Source organism: Astyanax mexicanus, chromosome 8 (assembly GCF_023375975.1).
Source record: "Astyanax mexicanus isolate ESR-SI-001 chromosome 8, AstMex3_surface, whole genome shotgun sequence".
Lineage (NCBI taxonomy): Eukaryota > Metazoa > Chordata > Actinopteri > Characiformes > Acestrorhamphidae > Astyanax > Astyanax mexicanus.
In genome coordinates this window covers 48,844,502-48,862,180 of record NC_064415.1, presented here as the reverse complement: position 1 = coordinate 48,862,180, position 17,679 = coordinate 48,844,502, and the positions used below count along the sequence as shown (strand labels likewise).

The window sequence follows — 17,679 nt, the reverse complement described above, 5'->3', positions numbered from 1 at the left end:
TTGTGTCGCTGGAGATGACTCTGTGTATTAAAACTCTTCCCACAGTCTGCACAGTAATACGGTTTCTCTCCAGTGTGAATGCGCTGGTGCGTTGTGAACTGACTTTGATGAATAAAACTCTTCCCACAGTCTGAGCAGTGATACGGTTTCTCTCCAGTGTGAATGCGCTGATGTATTTTGAGGTTACCCTGTGTATTAAAACTCTTCCCACAGTCTGAGCAGTCATACGGTTTCTTTCCAGTGTGAATTCGCTGATGTGTTTTAAGGTTACCTTGTGTGGTAAAACTCTTTCCACAGTCTGAGCAGTGAAATGGTTTCTCTCCAGTGTGAATGCGCTGGTGATGTTGGAGATTGATCTGTTGAGTAAAACTCTTCCCACATTCTGAGCAGTAAAACGGTTTCTCTCCAGTGTGAATGCGCTGGTGTGTTCTGAGATGAAACTGTTTAGTAAAGCTTTTCCCACAGTCTGAACAGTGGTGAGTTTTCATCTTGTCTGTACTTTTCTGCATTTCCCTGTGAGGTGTAGGAGAGGGTGTTTGCTGAATACTGGAGATTTCTTTGGATGCCATGTTCTGCCCTTCGTTAAGCTGCGTATTTGTGAAGATGAACTTCATCCAAGGTAGGAAAGTTGACACTGAGATCAGGAGAAAACTTGGAACAGGTCAGCATTCAGTTCTGGAAATATAAAATAACATAAAAAACAAAATCTGAATATGAAACACAGGAAAATCCTATTTTGGGTTGGGAAATGAAAACACATTATTTAGAATGACACCAAAATTATTATTTAAAACATAGATAAAATATCTCATATTCATTACAGCTTAAAATCAGATGTCCAATTTTAGAGTTTGCTTTGATTACAGTGTCAGATCTACAACTTCTCCATATTATGAGTAAATTTTTAATTTAATATTTACTTAATCACTTTACCTTTACCTTCTCTTTAAATTCCATCCTTCTCTCCACTATAAATGCTCTATGTTCCTGCATCTACTCAAACATCAAACTGCTTCAGAGAGACAAAACAGCAGGTAACAACTGATTACAGCTAAACACCCTAACCACCCAGGATTCAAACGATATCAAATGATGTGACTTTTGCAGTGTGATGGGGTTTACTGGTCACAGTACACATATTCCTAATTTTCTTTGTTGGACAAACACAAACATATGCAGAGTATTGGGTCTTCAAAACTGTTAACTACACTTTCACAGTCCTAAATATTCTCACACTTAACAGCCCTCAACTCCCAAACATCTCTACCAGCAATTAACCTTCAACCCCAATCCACACTAACCAGCTCTCAGGAAGAACTCCATTTGTTTTTGCACTCACTACATTTCAATGCTGAATTGAATATCACACAATCTATTTTACACATAGTTTTAATAATGGATCATAAAGATATACTTGGATATTCCTGGAGAAACACGTGACCATAAAGGAGATATCTCTACAGTTAGCATAAAGTAGTTTATAAACAACAAAAAACTTGAAACAGGTCAGCATTCAGTTTTGGAAATATAAAACAAAATAAAAGATAATCTCAATACGAAACACAGGAAAATCCTATTTGGGGTTGGGAAATAAAAACAATTGAATCAAGGAAATCAGTTGTTGGGGACAAAGATTTTATTCAGACATTTAACATTTTCCTCTATGGGTTTGTAAGCAAAAATGATTAAGTCCATTTGTGTTTCTCCGGGCCATAAAGGAGATATCTCTACAATTAGCATGAATAAGTTCATAAACAATGGCAGCACAATTTAACCCACCAAACAAAATAATTATTATTTCCCCAATAAATCACCACTCAGGGTTTGTAAGTAGCCCCTAAATCTCCTGTTCATCTTAAATAAAGCAGAATGAAAGTGTTGATCAGAGATAACTAGGAGAAGATGATCCTCCAGCTCCTGGATGAAGCTGCTTGTGTGTGATGTTAAATGCTGCTCCTTCTGAATGTGTTTCTGTGTGTCTAAGAGTAAATGTAGAGCAGTGTGAAGGTGAAGAGTGGAACATCTCCATACCTGCAGCAGGTGAGCTGATGGTGTTCCTCCAGCAGAGCAGTCTGAGTACAGAGGTGTGGAGCTGCTGATCAGAGCTGGATCTTCTGCTGCTCCACTTTACTGGAGACCGGGGGAAACTCTAACCACCCTTCCATATTCACCTACAGAGAATACAGTCTTCATTTTAAACCACAACAAACATCTGTCCAAAGCGCTGAAATCTGATCCACTTTGTCTGATCCAATACAATAAACATCCCTGATTCCACCTTATACTCCAACAGTCTGCTGCTGCGTTTCTAAACTAAAGACCTCCAGTTGCAGAAACCGAAGCTCCGCTAGTCCCGCTCAGGAGCTACATCCAACAACCAGATGTCAAAATAAAAGTCCCGCAGCGCTGTGAGGTTTTACTTAATTTTACTGGTATTTTTCACTATTCAAAAACTCAGTCTCCAGTAAAGTGGATCAGCAGAAGATCCAGCTCTGATCAGCAGCTCCACACCTCTGTACTCAGACTGCTCTGCTGGAGGAACACCATCAGCTCACCTGCTGCAGGTATGGAGATGTTCCACTCTTCACCTTCACACTGCTCTACATTTACTCATAGACACACAGAAACACATTCAGAAGGAGCAGCATTTAACATCACACACAAGCAGGATGATTTTATTTCCTGAACCGCTTCACTGCTAAACCAAAGAGCCAGCGGTACCATACCCAGACATATTCACACATGTTCACACTAGAGCAGTTTTTGAAGCAAATCATGTATGCACTAATTATAAGAGCTTACATGTTGCATACAGATGTCAACAGGTGGATACAGGTGAGGATGCTGGTGTCTTCCATGTTGTAAATTTGAAGCCCTTCCATACATAGGACACTACCTGCCACTTACAGACATATATGGTTCCAAGCAGAGCAGTAAGAGTGCAGAGTGCAGAGAACTGTTGCTCGTCCATAGTGGTCTGATTTAAGACACTCCAAAGTGTGGGCACTCTGAAAGTCCAGGAGATCTACCTTTAAACCTTAACTTGAACTCTGACAGCACCAACAACAAGGCTATTACATGGCACTTTTCAAAAAAACGTCCTCAGGACAGAGACCACTGACTAACACTGATGCCGCCCCCGACATTTTCAGTCACATCAGGATGGTCAGCAAATGGGTAGACCAGCGCTTAATCTTATAGGGGTATACTTATATCTTTCTGTTGAAAAGTAAAAGGAAGCGTTCTTTAATGATCAGATATTGTTAAAGTATTCAAGAACTAAATCTAATACTACTCCTTCTAAAAATATTTTTTGGGCTATTCAAAATGTTCTTGACAGAAAATATTTATTTGGATCATTACTGAAACTAAACTGTATTTTTTTGTATTCACCAGATTTCTCATATATCATGTTTAATAGAACTTTGTATTGAAGGTCTCATTCCATTCATTCGTTTTTTTTTTTAATGTCTAGTTGTGGTCTCTAGTATGAATGAATGCCATGTGAGCTGTTTGTTGTGAAAAAAAAAATGTTCAAGTGTTTCTATTTGGCCCTGATTTAGATCACTGAATTATTAATTATTGGTCTCTGAAGAAAGACAGGTTTTGACTCTTGCCCCCCCTCCAACCCCCCCAAGATGTAACAAATATTTTTGCTAGGATTAATACATTATCACCTAAAAAATGTTTTAAATGTATCTTAAGAGTTTATTTATCAGTAAAACTACAGCAACATTAACAACATCACTTTGTTTATTCAAAAACATGGTCACAGATGGATGTAAATGAACTGTGAAAAAAGTTAGCATGAGAAGAAAATATTCATTAAATGTTCAAGGTATAATTATATAGGCAATATAGGCAAACAGTATTTCTAATATAGTGGGAACTGATTAAAGAAAAAAATATCTATATTAACAAATATTGTCAGTTGTTTGTGAATGAAGTTGAATAGTGAATGTATGTGTGTGTCTGTTAGATCATTGTAAAATAACAGGTGTGTGTTTGGTGTGTTTCCTGTTGGAGCTGCATGTTTTTGTATGATGGGTGAATGTGATAATGTCACAGTGGGCCTCAGGGCGCAGTAGTACACAGCAGAGTCTCTCACACTCAGCTTCTGGATGCTCAGTGGAACTGATGTAGACTGTGAGTTTGACTGGACTGCAGAATTCATTCTCTCATGGAACTCTGTTCCGTTATCTCCTGCTGAATATGTGTCTCTTCTCAGAATGTATTTAGGAAAGTCATGGGATCTCTGAATGTACCAGAACAGATCTGGACGGGTTGAGGATGTTTGATAATTGCATTCTAATGTCACGGATGTTCCTTCAGAGCGAGTCACATCTCTGACTGGCTGTTCCACTCTCTCTTCTCCACTGCAATCTGTGAAAACAGAGCAACAGATCTGTAACAGAAAGTTTAAATCATTTACTGATCTGATAATGATGAAAGAAATCTTCCATACCAATAATAACAGCAGTAAAAATCAGCAGATTTATCAACAAGTGTTTCATGATGGATTGAGTCTGAAAGACAGAATGAAGAAGAGTGAAGAAACAGACTGATGGGAAAGAACAGCACAGAGGAGGAGCTCATCCTTAAAACTACTGAAACTGAAGGACGTATGTAGAATTAGGGTGGATGTGGCGCCCCCTTCTGGCTTTACAGTGTTTTACCTTAAACACAGTAATTACTGTAGCTGCCACAGCACTCGGTCAAAGCATCAGCTTCATTTGATTTACCTCCAGAAGATATCTTCATTACTACACTTTAGGATATGCATGTGTGAATGTACTGCAGAACATGTAGTTTTCTTTTTATTATGAGAACATTGACTTTTTCATTTATTATTTCTTTAACTTCTGCTTGATTTTCTTTTCTTTTTTAAGTCAATTTAATCTCAGGACTTGAAACAAAAACAATACAATTCCTGAAAGATTGAAGTGTAGACTTTCAGCTTCCATTTAAAATTATGAAACTTTAAGGAATTTCAACCATTTTAACACAGTTTCTCTGTTTGCACAGTATAGTAAAAAGTAATATTTTCTGTATTTCTAGACAAGCTAGTTTAACCCTTAAGATAGCATTTTAGCTTCACTCTTTGGATTTGTCCTAATGCAATTTGATGTTACCAAATTTATTCTGTTAGCAGGGCATCTTGTTTAATACGTCTCTGCAATCTAGCTATCAAGGTATTTATTCTCAGGAACTGGAACCTTATTAAACTGAGAGAAAAGAAGACATTTTCAGAATAAAAAATTAGTTCTGATCCAACACTGATTTGGTGCATTAGATAAAGGAAAGATAAATACTAATTGAGTGTATTTTTGTTATCTGGGTTTAAAATGGCTTCAGTTAAATTATAATAGTATTTGATGGACACAGTACAGTTTATAGGTACCAGTGAAACAAGGTAATCCTCACATCGCTGCAGGACTTTTATTTTGACAGCTGGTTGCCGGATGTAACGCCATTGGCTCCTGAGCGGATCTCCAGAAACACAGCAGCAGAGCTGTTTATTGTATTGGATCAGATCAAGTAACAGAGTCATTGCGATGTATTGATTGGACATGTTCTAATAGTTTCAGCGCTTTGGACAGATGTTTGCTGTGGTTTAAAATGAAGACTGGATTCTCTGTAGGTGAATATGGAAGGGTGGTTAGAGTTTCCCCCGGTCTCCAGTAAAGTGGAGCAGCAGAAGATCCAGCTCTGATCAGCAGCTCCACACCTCTGTACTCAGACTGCTCTGCTGGAGGAACACCATCAGCTCACCTGCTGCAGGTATGGAGATGTTCCACTCTTCACCTTCACACTGCTCTACATTTACTCTTAGACACACAGAAACACATTCAGAAGGAGCAGCATTTAACATCACACACAAGCAGCTTCATCCAGGAGCTGGAGGATCATCTTCTCCTAGTTATCTCTGATCAACACTTTCATTCTGCTTTATTTAAGATGAACAGGATATTTAGGGGCTACTTACAAACCCTGACTGGTGGTTTATTGGGGGGAATAATTCTCTTGACTGGTGGGTTACAGTGTTAAATTGTGCTGCATGTGCTTCATGCTAACTGTAGAGATATCTCCCTTATGGTCACGTGTTTCTCCACGCCAGAGTCTGTTTGTGTACATAAAGTATGTCTTTATGATCCACTATAAAACCGTGTGTAAAATAAATCATGTGATATTCAGCATGTAGATGTAGTGAGTCTAGAAACACTCATATATGCAGATGTCCCACAGTGTGTGAATTCAAGGACAACTACAGTGTGAAATGTTCTTGTTGTGTAGTGAAACCTGATAATGAATATGAATGTTTGTTGAATAGCCCAACCCCATTGCCATGGCTGGTTTACTGACCGGTCCAGCCATGGGCCTTTGAGGTCAGGGGTTGCCCCTGGGGGGGCCTTGGCCCAATAAGTTTTGCAATGCATATCAACATTTATGATACAATTTTTTTTTTTCGAGGGCCCTCCATTTTAAGGATTCTCTAAGTATTAGAGACTTTGACCCCAGGGCCTCTTGGGGGCCCTAGAAATGCTTTTGGGCCCCTTATAAAAATGGATGAGTTATTGTGGCACTGCTCTGACTTCGACTGCTGGCTATTAAGTGTCCTAGGAAAGCGGGGGACATATTTTTACAGGGCCTTGGTTATGAAAGCCCCTACCAGAGGGCCCTAGAGAAGAGAAAGTCATACCATTAGAGGGCCCTTGATCACAGTGCCTCTGCTATGGGGCCCTTGACTTCCACAGAAGTCGTTTACCATGGCTCCTTGACTTTCTAGGGACCTACAAATTGCCAGGCAAGCTACCATATTTCATAACAGACATTTTGTTGCAAATATGCGATTCAGGCCCTTACTTAAGTGGGTGGCACGGTTAGCGGGTAATGCTAATGCTGCTCCAGCAGTGCTGGCTAGGTTAGCAGCAGGCTACAGCCCAATATTACCTCTAAGCAGCAAAAGAGCTAGAGCTTAGTGTGGTTAGTGGCTAATGCTAATACTACTCCAGCCTCGGTACTGGAGAACTAAAATGAAATTCCTATATAGCGCTGTACTTCTGCGGAGTGGCATTACTGTTCCTTTGACATTTGACTTGAGCTAATGTTTTAATTTTATGTGTTTCTTCCAGAACTGAATGCTGTCCTGTTCCAGATCTTCTGATTCTAGTGTCAACTTTTTTACCTGGAAATTTAGCTGCCCAAACACAATCAGAAGATTTCACAAAGTTGTTAAGCTGCTGAATGAAGTGGAAAACATGGCATCCAAAGATATCTTTAATACTCAGCCATCACCCTCTCCTACACCTCCCATGCAAATGCAGAAAAGTACTGACAAGAAGAAAACTCACCCCTGCTCAGAATGTGGGAAGAGCTATAATAAGCAGAGTGATCTCCAGCGACACCAGCGCATTCACACTGGAGAGAAACCATATCAGTGCCCTGACTGTGGAAAGAGATTTAATAGTCAAAGTAATCTTAAACAACACCGCCTAATTCACACTGGAGAGAAACCATATCAGTGTTCAGACTGTGGAAAAAGTTTTAATAATCAAAGTAATCTCAAACAACACCGGCACATTCACACTGGAGAGAAACCATATCAGTGTTCAGACTGTGGGAAAAGTTTTAATAATCTGAGTAGTCTCCGAACACACCGCCGCATTCACACTGGAGAGAGACCGTATCACTGCTTAGAGTGTGGGAAGAGTTTTAATACACAGAGTCATCTCCAACAACACCAGCACATTCACACTGGAGAGAAACCGTATTACTGCTCAGTCTGCGGGAAAAGTTTCAATAATCTGAGTAGTTTCCGAACACACCAGCGCATTCACACTGGAGAACAACCATTTCAGTGCTCAGACTGCGGAAAGAGTTTTAATAAACAGAGTCATCTCCAACAACACCTGCTCATTCACACTGGAGAGAAACCGTATTACTGCTCAGACTGTACTGCAAGCTTCAGGTATTTACAGTCATTCAAGAACCACAAGTGCAATAAGAGCACTCAGGAAATGAACAGTGACACACCTAACACCATTCCAGATCTCAACCTAGATCTGTTGGTAACTTAGATTGAAAACTGTTGCTTTAGACATTTTCTTAAGCATAATCTTCAAACAAAATATAGTTGTGTACGATGTGTTAAGTCCAGCTTACAGCGCATACACTGAAAATATCCTTTCGAACCAGATTATGAAGTAGATGAGCTGCAGTCTGTCAGTAGAGCTCCATTTATAAGGTATGGTTAATACAACCAACAATTCAATAATAAGTGTTTATTAACTATTTTATGCATATAATAATATTGACAAATTATCTTGTATCTTGTGTTGATATCTCATAATGATATTACCTGCTTAAATATATCTTCAAGACCAGTAACTGATTTTAGTGGGTCTAAATTGATGTTTGATGGACGAGATTCTGAAGAAAGCTGGTTTTCAGGCAAGAATATAATCTTTGTTCTTGAGCAGCATAGTGAATGTTTTTAGTCCAAATACACAACAAAAAATGCATTTAGCGTCTTCCAGAGGTACCAATTGTAGCACGGTGCTACAACTGTCTATGATAAGTATGTTAAATATAACAAGCTGTAGGTCACTATACATACAGTGCCTGGCCAAAAAAGTACTGAATAAAGACCAGGTTATTCCATCAATGGATTTTTTCTTCCCTGATGGCACGGGCATATTCAGAAATGACAGTTCCAGGATTCATGAGGCTGGAATCGTGAAAGAGTTCAGAGTCAGGGAGCATGAGATCACCATTTTCACACATGGATCGTTTACCACAGAGTCCAGATCTTAACCTCATTGAGAATCTTTGTGCTGGAGAAGGTTGGTTTTGTTTACCATCATCAATGCTACTGCAAGATCTTGGTGAAAAATAATGCAACTCTGGACTGAAATAAATCTTGTGACACTGCAGAAGCTTATTAAAACAATGCCACACCAGCCAGTGTATATATGCCAACATACGACAGGAATTAGTATTGTGTCTTGCGGGTTTTGCCATGTCCCAATGTAACTGTCAGCTTATTGTTTGTGTCTATAAGACAAAGTTTAACATTAATACCTCGTTCCATGTGAATTAGGAGACCTTAGAAGTGTGTGTTGGCCGAGGTTTTGTTGGACCTCTGCCACACATCTTGTGGAAATGACCACATAATTGTCAAAATGGTTTGAGATAAATGCTTTGAGGGTGCTTACAGACCAGGTTGCATCCAGTACATTTTTGAATGTAGTTTCTGCAGAACATAGTGCCCCCAAATACCTAGTACCAAGTATCTCTTTGAACATGTGCTGTTTATCCTCGGGTCTGAACACAGGCTAACATTACACAAATGTATTTCCCAGACCTGTTTTGATCTGTAAACCACTATACATGACAGGACAGAACTCAACCCTACATGTAAGTAAGCCAAAGAGCCAGAGGTACCATCCCCAGAGAACCTGAGGTCTTTAATTAAGGAAGTGCATGATTGTTGTAGAGAAGTGTTTGAAACAAAAAAATCTAATTACCCAAAAGTGCTCATATGTGACATATAGGCATGAAAAGGTGGATACAGGTGAGCATTTTGGGGACTTCCATGCCTTTAGTAGACATACATGGCACCAAGCAGGGCAGTCAGAGTGCAGAAGAGCAGCGGACTGTTGCATGACCATGGTGATTCAGATCGTGACATTCTTGAGTATGGGCACTCTAAATGTCCAGGTGATCTTTTTGACATACCTTTGTACCATAACCTCAGGACAAAGATCCATTGACTGACATTGATGCCCCTGACCTTTTCAGTCAGTAGAATGTTCGGCCCAGGCAGGTTTTTCTTGAGTCTCAGACTACGTTAGGATGGTCAGCAAATGGATAGACCTGGCCAATACTAGTTTCTTTCTGTTAAAAATTAAAAGGGATAGTTCTTGATGTATTTGCTATGTATTAAAGTATTTGACAAGTAAATCTAATACTCCTGCCTTCTAATTAACACTTCAATGTTAATTGCAATCTTTGCAAAATATATTTGTGTATTGACTCATTAGTGGAATTATATCTATGCAGAACTAGATCTATGTTATTGTTGTATGTATCAGTTTTCTTATGTACTGACATGTATGTTGACTTGTTTATATTTTGATTTTGATGTATAGGGCTTAGTGTTATTAGCATGTTTCATAGTAATTTGTAATAGTTTGTTGAATTTCATATGCTTGTTGTGTTTCTTGTAGTTTTGTCCAACTTCAAAATAAACCATTAAAAAGAGATGAACTGGGGACACTCTTCAGTGTAGTGAATTGAGTATTTGTCTATCTGATGATCTATGCGAGGTTTATAAGCACACAGAAAGTGTATGACTGGGATAGGTACAATGAACAGATGGGACAGTGTAGATTCAGCTCTCTTAACTGAGTATGAGGTACTGAGGATAAGGTACTGAAGAGTTATGCAGTATGCTATGATATATATAGCTCTGGAAAAAAATAAGAGACCACTTCAGTTCAGAATCAGTTTCTCTGATTTTGCTATTTATAGGTTTATGTTTGGGTAGAATGAACATTGTTGTTTTATTCAATAAACTACAGACATTTCTCCCAACTTCCAAATAAAAATATTGTCATTTAGAGCATTGTTTGCAGAAAATAAGAAATGGCTCAAATAATAAAAAAGATGCAGAGCTTTAAGATCTCAAATAATGCAAAGAAAAATAGTTCATATTCATAAAGTAAGAATTTCATTACTGCAGTTTAGAAGACGTGAGTTTAAATGTGCTGTAGAACATTTAGTATTATGTTTCTCTCTTTATTGTAAGAACATGTACTTTATTTTTGTACAAAATGTTTAGTGTAAATAAAGTGCACCTAAACATGATTAATAGACATATTTCTGTACGTCTTTTGTTTGTTTCTTTTTTTATTTTTATATATATTTTACCCGCTTTTCACACGTTGTGGTTTGTTACAAATGGCAGAGATGTAGTTATGTATATACATGGGTTGGACAATGAAACTGAAACACCTGTCATTTTAGTGTGGGGGACATAAAGATACATGGTATTTGTGCTGCTTGAATAGAAATGTACGTGAACACAATATAAAATATTCATATAATTTGAGGTACTGGATTTGTTTTAATGAGATGTAAGCCATACTAAATAAAAATCTAATTTAGAAATTGGTTGTTTACCTTTTTGTAATGATCGGAATATACATAATATACTTTCCTTTTATTTTTAAATTCATACAATTGTAAGCTGAGCTCAAATTAATTTTATTTATAAAACACTTTTTACAACTTAAATTGCAAATCTGATATACAAGTAAAATAAAACATAGCACTTCTAGAGGGCAACAGTAGTAGGAAAATTCCTTCAGAGCTGTAGAAAAAAACACTGGATGTTAAAGAAAGCTGGTCACCAAGACAAAAACTAACAATTGTTCTTAATAAAAATTAGATAAATAAAACTAAATAAATACCATCAGCTGAAGAGCATTTCAGTTGCATGAAGAAACAGTAGAATTGTTCTGTCTCTTTCATCTTTCTCTGGCTGCATGGATATCTGAAATGTTCTTTAACTCTGTGTGTGGGAGGACCACAGACCTGAACTCTCACTTAATGCTAAGATTTTTACATGAATTGAACAAATTCTACCCACTTTAACTTCACCACTGAAAGTGATGTGATACATATTTGAGTTTGGGCATTTTTTGAAATTCTGATTATTTAGTTTTACCTGTATATGTACTATGTTCAATCCTCACAGACTGACTAACTCCATTCCTTCACTTACTCCCGCTGTTGGACAGAGGGATGCTTTTAGTGCAAAAGTATTCATACCCCTGTTCACAGATGCTCTCTATCCAACCTGGCTGCACTTGAGCTATTTTGCAAAGAAGAATGGGCAAAAAATATCAAGTCTCTAGATGTTCAAAGCTGATATACCCCAAAAGACTTGCAGCTGTAATTTAAGTGACAGATGACTCTACTAAGTATTGATATAGGGGTGCTGAATACTTCCACCTCGCACGTTTTACTGCTACAACCGCATTTGCTGTTTTATTATTAGCACCTGCATAACCACATCCAGTAATTTCTGAGAGAGTGTAATAAGAGATAAGCAGTGTGGTTTGATATTACTTTGATCTGCTTGTGTTCAAAGTAAACAGAAGGTGTGTGAGTTTTTGTAAAGCTTCTCAGAGACTTTGTATCACTGTGTGCCACAGTAGTAGAGAGCTGTATCTGCCAGTCTTACTGTAAAAGTGAGATCAGTGTGTGATCTGGATGCAGTCGACTCAAATCTACTGTCTGCAGTGTTTCGATCACTACTCCATGATCGAGCTCCTCTCAGCAGTAAATACTGTAGAGCTCTGTTAGGAAACTGTCTGTACCAATACAGCCGAATACCCTCACTGCTTGAGTCATAAGAGCATTTCAGTGTAACAGATTCTCCCTCTGTTCTAGAAACAGAGAGATCATCTGGTTTAATCCAATCAGCAGCAAAAACACCTGAAAGAAAAAAATAGAATGGCAATAATAGCAAAATATTAATCAGTTAAAACATTACTAAGCACATCTTGACAGTGAGTACCTGATGTGGTAATGATGATGATGAGGAGGATGGTCTTCATTGTGAATATAATCAGATGGAATCAGTAGTGTGTTTAAGCTCTCAGTGCTCTAATGCTGATCTGTGTGTTAGTGTGAATCTCTCTGAAGTGAGAGCAGTTATGAGAAACTACAACAGGAAACTCCTGCTCTGAGGAGCTGCTCCACTCTGCTCTCTGTCTTTGTAGAAGATCAGTGTTAATTAATCAACCACAAGAACAGTCAACTGTTCAACTGTACAACATAATTACTAAGCAGTACAAATTAGTGGATTGTTAAATAAATAAATAGTAAAAAACAAAATAAAAAATAAAGAACAGCTATACATAGAACTGGCTTTAAATTGTTGTAAATGTTTTGTAAAATCATAATAAAAAAATAATGTTATTAGTAAAATCTCCAGTGTTTAATTTTCTCTTACAGTGTTCCCATGTGTGGATGTATTTGTTATTCAGTAGGGATTTTTTTTTACATACAGTACCTGTATTTACATCAACCAGTGGTCAAACTTCTCTCCACCACAGCCTAAAAAATCTAAAAATGCAACTCTAATTACAAACAAATCATTCTGATAATACATTCATATTTTATGTATGTAATTATTATTACATATAATATTATTATATTTACAGTGCTATTAAAACTTTAATGTTAAAGGTGGTATTTGTTTTTTCTTTCCTATTACTTTATTTGTGAGAGACATCATTTAAAATGATAGAAAATGATTTAATAATACAGGCTATTTGTTATTTATTAGTTTTGGTAAATGAGAAAATATATATGTATTAATGTGTAATAATATAGTTGACCTCAAACACACACATACTGCCACAATGCTACAACTTAGACCTACATAAAAAAAAACTCCACAATATTATAACTTCTGTGTTTGACCAGGGTTCTCTTTATTTTTAAGATGTATGCTTATGTAACCTAGTGTATTTTTAAATATAGAAATAAGCAGCCAGTCTGCTGTTCCACCTTTTTGAGTTGCAGTATTTTTTTATTTTTTGAGTTGAAATCTTTGCATGTCAGACTCAATTCAATCAGTGTGAACAAGGTACAGTGTGTCTCGAAGATGCATCATAATCTGATCACTCAAACTACATTCGGAGGTGATCAGAGAGACATGAGACGACATTATTACTGTAGTTTGAACACATCTGAATGTGTGCCGACAGCAATTAAACACCCAATTAACCATGTCATTGCTCCTGTATTATGATATTAAAATATCAGGTGTAAACGGGCATGGGTTTTGGTTATTATTTGTGATTAGATGTTAATGCCAGGTGTGAAAGGGATCTTAGTTAGCTAATGTTCTGCATCTGTTCACACTACCCTGCTTAAAGAAGAACTCTGGTGTAAAATGGACTTTTAGTGTAGTAAAACATGATAAAAAGTAATTGTCTTTTATGAATAGCACACCTCCGTTCTCCCACAGCGTTCTGAGATCCAGAAATTTTAATAGTTTTTTCAAACACCCTTCAGACTGGGTGACACGGGGCATAATTTGCCCAGATAAATGGCTATTTCCACCGTTATCCAGCTCAAAGTAGCTCTAAACCTCCTTGCTAGAGTTATTAATGCCTCGTTTTAAATGTCAGGGCTCTCCGTATTCTAGAAAGTAGGTGTGGAGCAACTGATAAAAGTGGAAAAAGCAATTTATCGGGGCAAATTATGCCCTGTGTCACCCAGTCTGAAGGGTGTTTGGTCACACTGTTAAAATTTCTGGATCTCAGATTGCTGTGGGAGAACAAAGGTGTGCTATTCAAAGGTAAGTACATTTTATCATGTTTGCTACACCAAAAGTCAATTTTACACCGGAGTTCTCCTTTAAATATGCAGCTCAAGACCAGCTTTTCATATAAAAAAACATACCCTATGCTGGTAGGCTAGCTCATTAACTAGCTCTTGATCTGCATAGGGTATGTTTTTTCTGGATGCTCTGGATCCTGAAGCTGTATATTTTAACAGGGAGCTAAACACACTCTACTAAAACACAGACATGTTGGCAGTGAAATGGATTTGCTCATGAATGGTCTTTAATTATGTTTTTTTTTCCACTCAAAAAAAATCTGTCCCATCAATGGTTACTGGATCCACTTTGTTCCTGACTATGACTAATTATGACTGATGTCCCAAAGCAGACTGATTTTATAACCCGAATGGAGAGGAAGCTGAACAAGATGAAGAAGCAGAAGAGAAACAGCGCCCCCTCCTGAAATATAATAAGTGTTTCTACATATTTCACAAGTAAAGTTTTAGTACATTGTTTGGTGGGTTTCTGTTACTGTGGGCTGCAGAGCGCAGTAGTAGAGAGCAGAGTCTGATACTGCAGTAGAGGAGATGATCAGATCCACTCTATTATCAGTTACATTCACTTCAGCATCCAGTCGCTCAAACGGAGGAGTTGCAGGAATCACATTTTTCCAGCTGACTGTAATATTATCAGTAAAAACTCTGGTCTGGATCCAGGATACTGCCGATACCAGTGCAGATAGCTCCCAGTACTACTACCACTATACTTGCAGCTGAGAGTAACTGTTTGATCAGCATAAACCTGCATTTTGTCCTCCAGTGGTTTTATTGACTGTGCAGAACTGTTCCCTGTGCAGAAATCAATAAAAATGTATAAACCTGTGGTATACATTTCTTTCAAAGTCAAAAGCATCAAAAACATGACTTACAAACTGGAGAAAAAAATTATTATTATTATTATTATTATTTAATATGGAAGACATACCCAGTATGATGATAAACACAGTCAGAGAGCACAGAAACATCATGGTGACTCCAGTGTTCAGATAATGAGGAGAGATCTGGGAGCTACTTTTCAAGCATGTAAAGACTCCTCCTACATTTGTTATAGGAACAGAGGAATGAAGATTTTCACAGTTATTTCACAGTTAGAAAATTGATTCAGTTCTGTTTAATAATAGTAAGTCTCTGTTTCAGAAGAGTTTTGTTTATTCTAAATGTAGATGTTGTTGCCCTATTGTGGCACATTACCATCATTACACCTCTGTGTGTAAACTAAAAATTCTTGATTTTGAACTCTTCCTTAGATAAAACTTTAGTATTGTTGTTGTTTCTAAATTATTAAGAACTAGTTTATTATTATTATTTTTTTTTACATTATTTGAGGTTTAAAAGCACTGCATCTTTTTTTGTTAATTTGACCATTTCTCATTTTCTGCAAATTAATGCTCTAAATTACAATATTTTAATTTGGAATTTGGAAGAAATGTATGTGTGTATATGTTTATATACTCTTCTGAAGTCTGCAAGTCAGAGTTTTAGTACAGTGTTTGGTGGGTTTCCTGTCACTGTGGGCCTCAGAGCACAGTAGTAGAGAGCAGAGTCTGATACTGCAGTAGAGGAGATGATCAGATCCACACCATTTTTTTCTTTGTTTACTTTTGCAGAAACTCCAGGAACAGGAGGATCAGCTTTAATCTCATGGTTAGCTTCATTGACCAAGATCAGGAACTCAGGTCTGGATCTGGAATACTGACGGTACCACAGTAGCTCATTAACACCAGCAGATCCATTGTATTTGCAGGACAGGGTAACAGAACCTCCCTGTAGGACATTAACAGTGGAAGAACTTGGTTCTATTCCCTCACCAGAAGTGGAACCTGCTGGAGAGATAGAGACGTACTAAAATCTGTCCTATATTAACTTACTGTTCTCCACACTGAGATAATGAGAAAAACATGTTCTGTTTCAGCTTTAACTGAATCTTACCTAAAATCAGAAAAGGAAGCCACCAGTGATGAAGACGAGTCATAACTGAACAGTGGTGCTGCAGCTCAGTGTTGCTCTAGTGTTTAAATGTTCATAATTCACTTCAGCTTCCCTCACTTCCCTTCTTATAGCAGCTCAGTGATACAAACTGCACCATCTGTTACAGTTCTTCTACAGTTTTAGAGAAACTCTGCCCTCTACTGGACCATTACTGTAATTAAGTCTCTGTATTTAAGATACAAGTAGAATTCTATACCATCATAACCATTATCACTGTCTTTTTATGAACAATCCACTCCACACCAACCATATTAACGCTCCCTCTGGATCCTGCACTTCACTGGTAACTGTAACTAAACAGTTTAATGACACTGATCACTCCAAACACTCTTCACACAGCTCACCTCCAACAGTTACTATCCTGTAGTATATCTACAACTACAGATTTATTTATTATTAATCGTTTTAGATTATAACATATTATAACTGTAACACCGGTAACAGACTTTTAAATCTTTAAACACAGACTACACTTCAACTACCAGAAAGCATAGGTTAGTAAGGGCTGTACATAATGATAATGTTTTATTGATTCATTTAATGGTTATTTTTTATAGTTAGTTAATGTGTTAACTTAATAATCAATTATTCTGTTATTTGTTTATTTGCTCAGAGCAACCCCTTACCTGAAATAAAGTATTAATATATTTACTTAAATACTAGATTTAGACAATATTATTAGAATCTGAAATTACTGTGTTTGGGACTGTTTCGGAAGGCAGGAGATGGCACAGTGTCCTCAGAGTGGAGCACAAGAGTATAATATATTGTGTAATATAAACCCAGGACCCACAATAAACCAGAAATCTTATTGCAGCAATGCAATATTACAAGTTCACTGAACAGCTATAATTAAATAAACATAATATATACAGTAAATGCAGTAAACAATTATTATATAGTTTTTATCTTTAATATGCATCAAATCCGGTGTGCAGCTTAAATTCATACCTGAAAATGTCCACAATGTCATGAATCCCCTTGAATGAGTGGAAATATGCAGCTGTAGGAAATGTAGAAAAAATGGAAAAGGCAACAGTGCAAGCCAGGAAGACTAATTGGTTAAGGTGTTGGACTTAAGATTTAATGAATGTATATATGTCCACTCCTGGCAGTCAGCTTTACCTTCTGAGTAAAATACACACAAATTTAAAAGGTCTGTACATCAGCACAATATGTGTATTTGCTAGTGCATCTCAAAAAAATTGAATATCATTAAAAAAGTTACTTTATTTCAGTAATTTAGCTCAAGTTGGGAAACTCATA

The 17,679-nt window shown here is 37.2% G+C and overlaps 8 protein-coding genes across 20 annotated transcripts in view; 4 read left to right on the top strand and 4 right to left on the bottom strand.

Moving 5' to 3' along the window:
• LOC107197279 (gastrula zinc finger protein XlCGF42.1-like) overlaps window positions 1-2,118 on the bottom strand; it is a 200,913-nt gene extending 198,795 nt beyond the window's left edge. Inside the window, exon 1 of the mRNA XM_049482424.1 lies at window positions 2,032-2,118. The gene's annotated coding sequence lies outside the window, so the exon portion shown is untranslated. The remainder of the gene's footprint in view (window positions 1-2,031) is intronic.
• LOC125803867 (gastrula zinc finger protein XlCGF7.1-like) overlaps window positions 1-2,119 on the bottom strand; it is a 156,312-nt gene extending 154,193 nt beyond the window's left edge. The window contains exon 1 of the mRNA XM_049482433.1: window positions 2,032-2,119. The gene's annotated coding sequence lies outside the window, so the exon portion shown is untranslated. The remainder of the gene's footprint in view (window positions 1-2,031) is intronic.
• Window positions 1-2,154, bottom strand: part of LOC111196297 (gastrula zinc finger protein XlCGF7.1) — a 147,382-nt gene extending 145,228 nt beyond the window's left edge. Inside the window, exon 1 of the mRNA XM_049482427.1 lies at window positions 2,032-2,154. The gene's annotated coding sequence lies outside the window, so the exon portion shown is untranslated. The remainder of the gene's footprint in view (window positions 1-2,031) is intronic.
• Window positions 1-17,679, top strand: part of LOC103034342 (zinc finger protein 239) — a 196,325-nt gene that overhangs the window by 12,072 nt on the left and 166,574 nt on the right. The gene's annotated exons all lie outside the window — the stretch shown is intronic.
• LOC103026187 (gastrula zinc finger protein XlCGF7.1) overlaps window positions 1-17,679 on the top strand; it is a 239,822-nt gene that overhangs the window by 65,220 nt on the left and 156,923 nt on the right. The window contains exon 2 of one of the 2 annotated variants that reach the window (XM_049482411.1): window positions 7,134-10,274. The exons of the other annotated variant lie outside the window; for it this stretch is intronic. Coding sequence (XP_049338368.1) covers window positions 7,140-8,078 — 939 coding nt within the window. The 5' untranslated portion in view covers window positions 7,134-7,139 and the 3' untranslated portion in view covers window positions 8,079-10,274. Of the gene's footprint in view, window positions 1-7,133; window positions 10,275-17,679 lie in introns of those variants that run through there. 2 annotated transcript variants of the gene reach the window in all.
• Window positions 1-17,679, bottom strand: part of LOC103047357 (gastrula zinc finger protein XlCGF26.1) — a 311,263-nt gene that overhangs the window by 176,886 nt on the left and 116,698 nt on the right. The gene's annotated exons all lie outside the window — the stretch shown is intronic.
• LOC111194226 (zinc finger protein 239-like) overlaps window positions 1-17,679 on the top strand; it is a 457,259-nt gene that overhangs the window by 328,534 nt on the left and 111,046 nt on the right. For 2 of the 12 annotated variants that reach the window (XM_049482360.1, XM_049482362.1), the window contains exon 2: window positions 5,642-5,781. The exons of 7 other annotated variants lie outside the window; for them this stretch is intronic. The gene's annotated coding sequence lies outside the window, so the exon portion shown is untranslated. Of the gene's footprint in view, window positions 1-2,462; window positions 2,565-5,448; window positions 5,782-17,679 lie in introns of those variants that run through there. 3 more of the 12 variants (XM_049482357.1, XM_049482369.1, XM_049482365.1) reach the window with 3 other exon arrangements.
• LOC103022836 (zinc finger protein 501) overlaps window positions 1-17,679 on the top strand; it is a 122,498-nt gene that overhangs the window by 98,675 nt on the left and 6,144 nt on the right. The window lies entirely within an intron of this gene.